General features: G+C 37.5%; 1 protein-coding gene across 2 annotated transcripts in view; it reads left to right on the forward strand.

Moving 5' to 3' along the window:
* Positions 1-5,690: 5,690 nt before the first annotated feature.
* Positions 5,691-13,524, forward strand: part of LOC137387223 (microtubule-associated protein futsch-like) — a 43,703-nt gene continuing 35,869 nt past the window's right edge. For both annotated transcript variants that reach the window (XM_068073562.1, XM_068073563.1), the window contains exons 1-2: positions 5,691-5,833; positions 9,980-10,078. In XM_068073562.1, coding sequence (XP_067929663.1) covers positions 5,749-5,833; positions 9,980-10,078 — 184 coding nt within the window. In that variant the 5' untranslated portion in view covers positions 5,691-5,748. The remainder of the gene's footprint in view (positions 5,834-9,979; positions 10,079-13,524) is intronic.

The following is a 13,524-nucleotide window of genomic DNA, read 5'->3' on the forward strand; positions in this document are numbered from 1 at the left end:
AGGTGTTCACAATCAACAACTACAGTTACTATGGGATTCCTTATATGTAGTAGTTCGTGATACGATTATGCACGGGTGAGTCATTGGAATTCCGATTGTGACTCATAACAAGAGCAGAATTTAGTAGTTCAAGTCATGAGTTGGTTCACAAAGGTACATAAGAACTAAGCTACAATGACAGTGGATATGTGCATACACACTGATGCATCGTTAAAAGCTTTGGCTACAATAACCAAACACTTGCCTTGTAAAAATGTGTTGGATGGAGGCTAAAAAATTTTTATTGGTTTCACTGCATGGTCATCAATAGAATAATTTCTGGGTTTATTGCAACTTGCTGAAAGCAACAAGTAGAAGACAACTACAAACCCACAAATACATTTTTAGATTAAGCAAATTCCTATCATGTGCATGTATTTTATTCTGTGACAAATAATTTTCAATATTTTGCCACGTTTGACTGTTGAGGGTATGTAGCTATAATCATACATGAATCTCAAAGTGTGTGTGTGCGTGCGTGCGTGAGTGTGTGTGTGAGTGAGTGTGAGAGAGTGTGTGTGAGTGTGTGTGTGTGCGCGCGCGCGTTTGTGAGTGTGCGTGTGTGTGCGTGTGAGCGAGTGTGCGTGTGTGTGTTTCGGTTTGTCTACCTATAGCTACTAAAATTTAAAAATGAAATACCCATTTCATCCGGGATTTGATCTGAGAGCCTCTCGTTTACCAGGGAAATATCTTACCAATTAAGCAACGCAAGATGCATTGAATTCAGAGGCAATATGAGCCATTATGTCTAACGCAGCATGACTAAAGCTTGTTCTCATGGCTCTTTTTAGTAAGTTTAGCAATAGGATACTAGGGATAGGACAGGGATAGGGCAATGTTTCAGGCTAACAGCAAGTGGTAGGCAACTACATTACCTGCCAATGTTTATAAGCTGATTTTCACTACTATTGGGTTTTATAGATATATATATATATTCCAATGTAGTGTGTTAAAGCTGCCAAATAGTGCTCAATGAGTGATCAGAGCTTAAATATAAAATTTATTCATGTAAAACCTTAGATAAAAAACAACTTCATTACTATTAGTTTCATGTCTGTTACGCAGACAATCATCAGATAAAATTGTTTTGGTCCAACTGAGTTATATATGTAAGAGAGGTGTAATTACTATAATGACTGATAGCTATGTAAGAAAGCTATTTAATAGAAACAACACAAAGATTGGCTACAGCTGCATGCCTAACATCAAACAAACCATCAACAATCACAATAAGAAGCTTTTGAACAACGCCTCGATGCACCCAGCAAACAACAGAACATGCAACTGTCGCGCACCAAATGAATGCCCTCTCGAAGGAAACTGTCTTAGCAAGTCGCTCATTTACCAAGCTGTAGTCACCGCAGACGACGGTAACAAACCTACAGAAAGTTATATTGGCCTCACAGAAAATACCTTCAAGACACGATTCAGCGGCCACATATCATCTTTCAGGCACCAGGACAAGCAATCTGCCACAGAGCTTAGTAACTACATTTGGCAGCTAAAAGGCCTGAACACACCGTATACAATTAAATGGAAAATCGTTCAACACGCAAGGCCATACGACCCAGCCACTAAGCGTTGTAACCTGTGCATATCAGAAAAGTACATCATCCTCACAAAACCAGAAATGAGCTCACTCAACAAGCGTAACGAGCTAGCTTCCACATGCCGACATTCTACTAAATACACACTACGAAATGCAATTACATAGCTATCAGTCGTTATAGTAATTACACCTCTCTTACATATATAACTCAGTTGGACCAAAACCATTTTATCTGATGATTGTCTGCGTAACAGACATGAAACTAATAGTAATGAAGTTGTTTTTTATCTAAGGTTTTACATGAATAAATTTTATATATATACAAGTATATATATATATATATATATATATATTACGACCAGGATTACGAGATCAGGAATAAACGCAAAAACCGGAAGAGAGGAGTATTTACATAGCAAAATGCAAGAAGATGGCTAACGACCTCAAAGGTTGGGAAGGGGATGCTTCGGCCGATCTGAACAGACTTTTTCTGGTCCTCGCGAAAAAGGATGAGAACTATGGTAGAGTGAGTCTAACTATCAGCAATAGAGTGGTCACCATCCTATTGAGTAATGCGCAGCGTCACTGGTCACTTTGAGCATTCTCATTGAGATAGTGTTTGGACAGAAACTGTAAGAATCTTTGTCTTGGGGAATCTAACCAGTATACATAACGTAAGATCGTATTGATAAACATCGCACAGCGCAAACTTTTGAAGCAAATAGGAGTTAACAAACAACAGTTGGCGAACAACACCGCAACTTCTATTCACATCCATTAGTACCCAGAAAAACTGTCATCAGCTACACATTAATGAAAGAGATGAACCGACTGTGGCGGTACTGACAGAGAAAACAATGAAAAGAGGAGAAATGACCGACCTCAGTAAATAATAAGAGGGAAAAGGGTAAGAAACAACCACCTTTGTTTAGTAAAACATGTCTGTTTTTGTAGAGACACCCTTCTCCTCCATCATCACGGATTCTAAAGAAAAGTCAGTGATGAGTTCGCATTCGGCTAATTTGGTTAGTGCCAATCTTTTAGGAAAGATGAGAAAATGGTGTCCCTAAAAAAAGGAGAAATGTGTAAAGTCTCTCAACTACTACCGGATGTCAAAGCTAATGGTCAAGGCACTGAGAAACAAAGTACTCGAAAGTTTAAAGGAAATGCAAGTTGTCTATAAAAATCTGACAACTCCTGGAGAAATGACTGCAAACGCTCTACGACGGAATGTCATTAGCAAATGTTGACAGAGCGAGCTATGCGATGCGTGGGTAGAGAATTCAGCTGGCCATTCACCGTGTTGAGGAGGTATGTTAGAGAGAACATCAATTAAAATGACCTCTCTTTTAAAAGGAGGACCACCCGATCGAGCGAGACTCATTTTAACTGTTTCCTAGCAAAAAGCTGAAACTCTACATTAGGAGTATGTACAGAATACAACCAATTATAGACACAATTAACATCAAACTGGAGGGAAGATGTCGGAAAAGGAAGGAGAAGGAGGAGCAGCATTAGTAGTAGAGGATGTGCATGGTCTGCTTGAGAACGCTCTGTACCAAAAGCTTTCTTCGGCTTGAACGTCAATATTGGTAACTTGGGTTGTCTGATGAAAAACCGACTCAATGGTCAGCTCTGATACTCTCACTTCTCAAAAAATGATGCCAGATTGCTTGACGCTCAAACTACGATGACAAACTTGCTGGATCTGAGGAGGCTGTGCCAGACTTTATACGGAATAGATTTGGGAAAAGATGCCTAATGATAAATACCGGACACAACATGGCATCTCCGCATCTCCGCATCCTCACCAACATCACTTTCTACTTGTGAAAAATGGACATTGAAGAACCTAGGTAAAAAATGCATAGTTTATTCTTGACCACTGCCTGCAAAAAATAACAATTTGTAATCCTAGAGCTACTCCGTTGATCGCAAGGATCCAAGATCACAATAGGGATTACATGATGTGTGTATTAAAAGCCTTAGGACCATTAAAGAACTTAGGCTAATGCTCACATCAAATTTAGGTTAACTTCCAAAAAACTTGGGAAGGGGTGTCGAAACCAACCTAAAAACACCTGTAGTGAAAGCGTGCAACTCCAGCTTCTCAATTAAGTATTTTTAGAAAAACTGTCTACTATTGACTACCGTCCTACAAAAATGGTTTTAAGGAATTTAGGCTAATGCTTCCATTGAACTTTTTAATAACTTAAAAAAGGGGGAGCACCTACCTGCGAAAAGCGCCCCAGCTCTGAGGCTCCGCCGCCAACTGCCCATGTTATTCTACCCCTACACACTACTCTATTTTTGATGATTTCAGGTACGACCCTTACTTATATAACCATCTCATCAGGCTGCACAGCCTGATGAGAAGAAGGATTGCATATGATTTCATATGCACCACGCATATGCATGCATGTGGTTAGGGTGCATATGCATATGTACCAAAACTGAGTCAACATATTATTCAGCCCGGGTATGAAAATCATACATGTCAGCAATCATACATGTCAGGTGACATACATGTCAGCCCAGGTATTAAAAATCGGCTTATAAACAATGAGAGGTAATGAGAATTGCCTGTTACTTGCTATTAGCCTAGCACTCTGCCAATGGATAATTCGAGTAAGCTTATTAATATGAGCTACCCCCTCTGTGGCGTTATGCCTTCACCTTGCGTAGTAACGGAAAGCTGTAGCGTATTTACTCCCATATAGCAACATATATCGCCTAGTGAATCTATCAATATCTGTGGCCGAATTTGTACAAGGCATTGGACTGGTGAACGGGAGGGTCTGAGATCAAGTCTTCTACAGTACGGATTATTTATTCCAGCTGGAATAGCTAGACATATACTACAACGACAAACTTTGAGAAATATATATATAGGTAGTGGAGTGATAATTTCCAAAACTAACTTATTTGTGAATAACAAAACCATCAAACAATTATAATATTATAGGCTAATCATTTGATGGTATAGATGATGTACCATCAAATGATTATAATATTACATATATTAGTGGTCAAAATAATAATATTTTAAAAAATGCATGTATGTAGTATAAGCATAGTTGCAGAAAACAGTTCAATGCAAAGTAGTTGTTTTGTGCATTCCAACTTGTTATTTTTTGAGTAGCATTTTCCTAATGAAAACTGGAAAAGTCATTCAACAATATTTTTACAAATTGAGAAATGGATGGCTAGTTGTTAGTTTATGTTGATGAATCATCAATACCATCAATACCAATAACCTCTCGACACCATGAACTTTTTTTCTACCATTTTCACCGTCTTGCTTACCGTTCTCATTGTTTATTTGTTGAGGAGGTAAAAGATCTATAAAGAGTGTTTTTAGGTAGTGCTTTCATATATGGCCATGAATCTTCAATATTCTGGCAACAGAACGCTTAAAACAGATACGAATACATGATAACATAATTATTTGGTTTATAACTATAGTGAACAGAAGTACAGGTATATAATTTTGCAGCATTAATGCTCAGTGCCATTGAAAACTAATGAAAAGAGTATTTATGTAGAGTGCTTTAATTTATGTCAGTTGTGAGTCAATAATTGTTGAGTCAAGTATAGTGAGTTTGTATTCAAATTATATATATGACCATTCTAAGTCACTTTATTAAGCCAAGGAATCCAACTATAACAGGAACATAGCAACATTACTATCAACTAATAGTACCGTAAACAAACAGAAATATGTTAGAACCACAAACATCAACAAAGACCATATAGCTAGTACGTCTTGAATTATTTTGAAAGCTGATGTGAGTGTGAACAAGGTCATATATCTAAATTCGATCTTGTTCACATCGATAATAGATAAAATAATTATTATCTATAGATAATAGTTATTTTAGAAGTTTAGCGAGCAACGAGACAGTCTGATCGTAGTAATAATTATGCTTATGATTGGCTTGCAAAGCCAGTCTGTCTATTTAGAAGTTGTTTTACCGATGAACAATTTTCACGACCACGTGTGCTTATGAATGTACCGGCGTTAGGCGGTACGAAAAAACAATAGACCAATCGCAGAGCTGTTAGAGCGCGGCTTTTACATCATTGAAAATATGGAGTTGGGTAATCCACTGCTGGAGCGAACCTCACCACAAATCAGACAGGAACTCTACGCGGAAGAGATGTTCGGAAGCGCAGCTCTGGTCGTAGTTGGAGAACCAACATCTGAACAACACAAGAATGCGATATTGGACCGAGTGACTCAGGGTAATGTATAAAAATTGATTTGGCCTAATTTAAAATAAAAATATGTACTTCCTTGTAGCTAGTTATAACTGTAGACATGCTTGTGAGTTTGATGGCCACTAAATTCGCCTTAGCTATAGCGTTTGCATCGTGTCGATCATCTGGTACTTTTACGCTACGTAACATCATTTTAGTTTCTCGTTCGGTGTGTTAATTTGATTGCAACGAGGACCATGTTAGTAATACTGCATGAACTACTAGATAAAACAAGCTGTTTTACGATAAAACTATTGTAAAACAAAACTTGGAAAACTGCGGTTTAAAAATACGACGTATTATTTTCTGATTACTAGCTGTTAAAAAGTTTTAACTATTACATCGTCACTAAAGTATTGTTCATTAAAATTGTTGAAATTAAAATTTAGGTCAGCAACAGGCCTGCCAGCACAAGAGTGTGACAATGCGTGAGATTTGGTTTTGGGGCAATAATTGATGTATTAATGATAGTATATATAAAATTGTGGAAATTGGGGCAAACATCTCACGCATTTCTCACGCATTTTCATTTTTTTTTCTTTGGGGTGATTGCGTGAGTCTCACGCCTCATGCGTGAGAGTTGGCAGGTATGGTCAGCAAATAACGCTGTACTGTCGGCAGACATAATGCTAACCTGGCATTCCTCGACTTGTAAAAATAATGAAGTATAGGCATAAAGCGCAGTTCTACGAGAATACCCAAAGCGTTGTCTCTATCTACTACATACCGTCTCCGAATGTCATTTATCGCATTATCAGCTTACTACAAAAAGAGGGTAGTTGTAGCTTGTTCCTTGGATTCAACAATATTGATCATTTGTTAAATTTCTCCTAGAAATCATTGCTTCCGTCTTTGCACTTGAAGTAATTTTTTATCATTTTTAGTGTCACTGTAAATGCTTTAGAATAAATCTTAATTCATAAAACCTTCATCTTTGCACAGCTTTCACAATACACTTTCATTCATTCAACATCATGCCATTGTCAAATTTGACCGAGTTTATCAAAAAGCGAAGATTTTACACTATATAATTAAATAACTATAATCCCTGCGAAGCTGTAATTGCACATATAGCTCAACTATATCAATTGTTTAAAATTAAGTGGGTGTCAAGCCAATAAAAAGCTGGCTAAGTGTAATTTTGATAATTGTGACATATCTAAGGAAATGAATTTTAGTAATTGAATGTGCATTTTTATTTGTTGGTAAAGTAGTAATCCGCCATGCCTGTGTCGTCATGTTAGTGTCGTGCACATATATTTAATAATAGAAATGAAGAGCCATGTTTAGCGAATGCTGCAGAGTATCTGCTAGTCACCATATGCTCGGAAGTCCTTACAATTGTGTTTCGATGCCGAAGTTATAACATCTTGTTTCATTAAAAGTACCTACATTTTCAAGCAAATCATTGTTAATGAAAACGTACTCAAAAGTACATTTACTGTTGCTTCTAATATCATTTCTAATCTGAGAACAGTTCTTTTGCTAAATGCAGCTGCCAGACAGCATTGTCTAAATACTCGTAATAGTGCAAATATCCGTTTAAGCAAATATTTGGATTAGGTGGTAGTTTTCTATGCATTAGCCTTGCCAAAGCGTTTCAAATCCAAGTAGGTTAACACCGGTGTTAAGGCAGTCAATTACCTGCCAGGAAGTGGCTGGTAGGTGTGTTTGTAAGTAGTCATTCGCTTATTGAAGAATCACAGCTTCAATGGCAGCCTCTCGGGGCAGGCTAATTGTTTTCACAGGCTGCCAAATGCCAGCACTGGCTCATCGCTGATAAGTAGTGGAAAAGGGATGTGCGCCTATCAAAACTAGGACAGCTATCCAATGCCGGTTCAATATAACAGGCATGCCAAACGATGCCAGACATGATGAACACTTGAGGCCAGTCTCAACGCGTGTGGGGAGTAGGCCCGGCATATGCTAGACAAATTGTGTTTGGTCAAACAAAAGTTGCTGACATCTAATTGGGAAGGCAAAAACAAGTAGTTGAGGCAGCCGCTGTCCCCTGGGTATGACATTTAGGAAGAGTTGAAATGGAGATGATTAGGAGCTACAGCTGTATGGCAAACAATTGTTAATTAATAGTTGGAGCAGATGTCGAAACTCTATACAAATATGCTGTAAGAACAAGTCTCTTATCCTGACTTGAGAGAAGGAATTAAATGAAACTTAAGTTTCCATGGAAACGCAGAAAGATAAGAGTTTATTTATGTAACGACTAGACTAGTTGAAAAAGAAATGCATTTCCTTGAATGCTGTTAGGCAGAAGTTAACTGTTAGCTCGCACTTAGGATTAATGATAATAATTGTTCACATTCATTGATCGGTTGGTAGCAGAGTGTGATGACTTTAGGTTTTAAGGCTAGCGAGAAACCATCTCTTTATACAATTACACTATAGATCGGATGGTAGCAGAGAACAGGGGTTTTAGGTTCTAAGGCTAGTGAGTACCCATCAGTTATCGCTGTTGCAGCACATACTGAGACAATTCCAAGTGTTTTAAAAAAATTAGTGTTTCCAGGAAGTATTGTTTTGGGAATATGTTATATTTTAACAATTTTATATTGTTATTATTATTATTATTGGTCTTATAGCTGCTTATGTTTATAAGATTAATGTAATCCAAAATTCCATGAAACTTACAAACACAAGGAGTAACATAAATGTATGTAGAGTAGAACATGGTTTCTTGCTATATTTGCCTGAAGAACACATTTAAGCCAGTAAGCAATGCCCACTCATAGATAATAAATATTAATGCGAGGCGGATAAGGAAATCGGCGTATTAAAATGATCTTGAAACCAACAAAATAAAAGTACGTAAGGTATTGTATCTTGATGTCATGAGATTGAAACGAAACAACGGTTTTGTACTAATGTCAATCTTTAATTTTTTTAATATTTCCGAAGTAGATCATCAATGTTCTTTGTCTCTGCTCGCTCTGCATGTACCATTTCTGTTTCGACTGCTATCTCATACTTTCCTATCTCATACTGAGATTTTTCTCAATGCCATCTGTTGTCAGTGACATCGGGCAGGTTAAATTCTTACATCTATAAATCAGTTAAACTCTAACGTAGCGCTGACTTTAGAGGATCTAATAGTAACCTTTCTGTCAGCTTGTTTACACCCAGTCGTGAACACATTTGAGGTTTTGGTTTCTACCGCAAGGTATGTAGCATCAAAGCTTAGTTGTTTATTGCTGCTTGATAGCCACAGTGTAGTCATGGGCCAGGTGTAGTCATGATGTATGGCTGTAGAAATATTGGAGGTGGATGAAACAGAAGGATTCACTCTTTCCATGATGCTCAAGTTTGTCATCATCCGCATGGTGGAACCGACAAAAATCCCCACGTCAAGCGAGTTTTGTTACTCACAATTATGTGTCGAATGTATCATGCTTGCGAAAGATGGAAACATCGCTTGTGAATAATGCGCAAGAAACTGATGCGCAAGCTATTCCATGTTAAACATTTTTATACTTCAGTCGTTTCTATTTTGATGTGAGCAGTTCTGAATGCTCTAATGTTCCGAACTCTGCTAAGCGTGACAATGTTGCGTCGCTAACTATTGACCTATGGCATTGAATTCCGTACCCTTTTTAATAAAGCGCCCACATTATTCCGCACCATACGAGTGTCCATTGAAACGCTTCTCACACGATAACGTAACATAACGCATTATGCGTAATGAAAATATAGTGATAGTTCCCTCAGCTCCTATAACTCTAGTAATTGACCAGTTCATAAGTTACTAGATACCATATACTTTTGGCAGCGTTCTTGATGTCAAGGCCAAAAGATAATAAATGGTTTGAGGTACTAATAATCCTATATCATTCGCAGACTTACTTTAACTCTCTACATAATCACAGGATGTCTGAATATTCGACATTGCCCTCAAGGTTGGTACTAGATGAGCCATGAACTGGAAGCCATATTGAAATGCCCAAGTCTAATAGTGAAGTTATGAAGACTTGCTGTCCATAGTTCCCCTCCACGATTACTAGCCCTATCATTGTGTTACCTTCACTGTCAGCGCGAAGGGTCATGGTTATGAGTGAATCTTGCTCCTTACGCAAGTGGCCTAATCACAACAATTACCAGGTTTTTGTGTACTTGTAGGCTTTGCATCTTGGGACAATGAGTCAACAGGATGTGACATCAATGCTGAGCTGCTGTCCATTTTCACCGAGTCACCGTGCGGAGTAGCTGGAAGCAATGGTACTACTTGCAATCTAACTATACACTATTAGCATTAGCTGGAATATATCTATGGAATACGTGTTTTAGGTGCGCCACAAGATACATAACTACGAGTGAATATCATCGGGTCTAGTTATTTACATGTATATTAATAAATCCCACATAGTTGTGTCTGTCTGTTAGTCAGCATAAACACACTGCATTCCTACTTATTTTGCCCGATTTCATGACAACTTCACAAGCATATGCTCCGTGCCTTCCGGCAAGTCGCTCAAATATTTTGTCTCGAAACTCCTCTGGTTTGCGAGATTCAGCCTCTTGAACACCCACCTACGGACTATCTGATTGAAAAGATGTTTCCCAGTGCTTGCCAGGCCTACTGCTTAGTGTCTTCTAAGTTAATGACTAGTTACTACTACATAGAGACTGAGATTAATAATAATTCTCTGTTGCGGTTGTTAAAAGATTTTGTCAAATGTAAACTTATATCCCTAAGTTGCCCGCTGTCTCTTTCTTCAACCTATAAATTTTTTCACACGGGCTCCTCCTGTAATAAGGCCTGGTTCAGAAAACAATACTAACTCTGAAATACTCGCGCGGACACCGGCAGCATTTATCAATTCCACGTTCTCTTAGTATGTTGCGTGAGACTTCTAGTCAAGTTTTGCCATTCCTCACATCTCTCTCTTGATCTGCTCTCTTAACTTGCTTAACTTGTTCGCTACCATAAGCCGATATATCGGCTTTCATGGTAATTCAAGTACAGACCGTAAGCCGATATATCCGATATATCGGCTTTTCAATATGGTTTCACTTTTCTTTTAATTACGAAGCCTATACAATAGCTAGACCAATCAAATTTTGTCTCCAGTAAAACAACCTCGTTGCCAATCACTTGCTATCAATAGAAATTTTTTGGCTAAATATTTCCAACAATTCGCGGGGATAAAAGTACCAACTGTAAAATGATATATCGGCTTATAAATAGGGTTTCACTTTTCTTTTCATTACAGGGGCTACACATTTGCTAGACCAAACAAAATTTGTCTCCAGTGATACAACCTTGTTGCCAATCACGTGCACTTAAAAGAAATTGTTTTGGTTTAACGATTCCATTTCTAATTATTTTTCAAAACGGCAAAACCAGATCGTTATCGTCATGGCAAGGAAAAACACACCGCGTTCGTTCAACGCAAATTAAAGTTTATTAAACCTTGGATATTTTACGAAAATGGAATTCACTTTTGTGAAGAATTTTGTTTTGATCAAGATGCATTTTATAGTAAAACTATATCTGTTTTTATTCTTGAGATATTGCTAAAATACTAGTGGTATATCGGCTTTTCGAAAAATTTGTTTTATTAATTCAGGCAGAATATTCATTCGGTAAGATTTTAATGCAGTAGTGAAAGAATTGAAAATGCATCAACATTCTTATTTAACGATTGCGATATGTAAAGAATTGGTTGAAAATATGTTATAACAGTTAATACAATTCATTTTATAAGATCTTCATTTGTGTAGTTCAAGAACTATTTACAGCTATTTGATCTGTCTGTTGTTAAATGATCATTTCTGATAATAATATAACAATACACAGCTGCTATTGTTTATAAAGGTTCTTCCTTCAAACTGATTCTATCAATTTAGGAACACTGACTGATTTTGTATTCATTAAAAGTCAGACCTAGTTGGGACAGTAGACTATTCTAGAAGCTATTTAAGGTCAACATTGCCTAGAGTATATCTTCTGCATTAGATTGTTTTTGTAGCAACAAGGGAAAAATTAATCGATGGATATCTTTATAACCTCAGGCTAGCTGGTTAAATTGATTTTATGGTATCACATGACTTATTTTGTACTAACTATGAATATCTATATTTATGCCTTAAGAATTTACATTGTTCTATGGAGCCTTTTCGATAACGCATGCATAAATGTAGACAAAACACATCTACACCAAAATGAACTGGAGTGATGATAAAATGTTCAACCTGTTAAAAAGGGGCTTGCACAAATTTTTTGTACATTCTATCAAAATATCGGTATATCATCTGCGATTGTTTTTGATGTTTTAATGATTTGACGTGTTAACCATGATCAAGTTTAGTCAATTTTAATCTTGAAAGATTCTGTCAGATCACCTGAATCATCAACAACAATTGCAAATTGTTTTTGATGTTTGTGGTAATGAAGTTAAGATTGACTGGATAAAGGTGAGATAGACTTAATAAAGGTGAGATAGTCTTCATAAAGGAGAGATAGTCTTCATAAAGGAGAGATAGTCTTCATAAAGGAGAGATTAAAGTAGTTTTAGATCTTCATGTGGCCATGTTATTTTAAGTAATGTGGTTTTGGCTGACCTTGATTCATAACAACTTGTTGGTAAGGATGAAAGATAATGATTTCTGATCGGTAGACATGAAACATCATTTTAATGTCTCGCAATGGTCTCCAATGTCTCACTCTTCATCCTGTCTGTGCCTGAGGAGCACCTGTAGTCTTACCGAGTAGTTAGCAAGGGTTGACTACGTTTGCTGAGAAGTAGATATGAATTGAGCTGATAGAATTAAAAGGAGTCTTAAAGCTAACAGCTGTCATAGAGAACTTCTCCGGCTTACTCTTGCTTGGGCTTTTATCCATCACCGTCTCTAATGAATCTCCTATCGCAGATTAATAATCACTTTAATGGCTAATGAAATTACGCTCATTGCTAAGAATTGGTGCTTCCAGTTACTAGCTCTGGTTGGGTGTACACGCTTACTACCCATACTTGTAAAGAATCTGTAATCAAGGCTATATTAGTGGAATAATTTTTAATGGTCTCTGTATGAAGCTACGTGGCCGCGTGCCTAAGATGATGAGGATATTTACTGATTATCATCAGTAATGGATACGAAAACTACTCAACTTGGTAACAACTAGACATCCATGTCCAGATGTCTCCAGACAACAACGACAAAGTCTCTTGTGCGTGCCTCAAATAACTTCATTATTCAGATTTGATTGGCTTTGACGTGTCTTCCCCTGGGTCATCCATCTCAGATCAAAGAAGCTACCTTAAGAGTACATAATTTATTGTTCTGCCTACAGTTCTTTCTGGAAGATACTTTTTGACAAGAGATGTCTCAGTTCTAGCTTTGCCTCTTCCCCTACAGTCCTTTTGGTTTCAATTGACATTTACTTTTGGTCTACAGGCTATGAGAAGCTACCAGGCAGTAATTTTCTTCAATGGGAGTCAGATGGTACTTACTGGCACTCACGCGTGATTATGCTCTTGTGCAGCCAGCAATTGGGTTGGCATTGCGTGCATTAGTCTCTCCTATTGACTGGTAGCTGGAAGGGTGACTGAAATAATGGATTATTACGTAACCCCCTAATCAACTCCAATTGCTCTGTCAATTACGGAGAAATGAATTATTTAAGATTATGACAGGTTTCTCGGTGCCCTGAGCCTACAGAT

This window comes from Watersipora subatra, chromosome 2 (genome assembly GCF_963576615.1).
Source record: "Watersipora subatra chromosome 2, tzWatSuba1.1, whole genome shotgun sequence".
NCBI classification, from domain to species: domain Eukaryota; kingdom Metazoa; phylum Bryozoa; class Gymnolaemata; order Cheilostomatida; family Watersiporidae; genus Watersipora; species Watersipora subatra.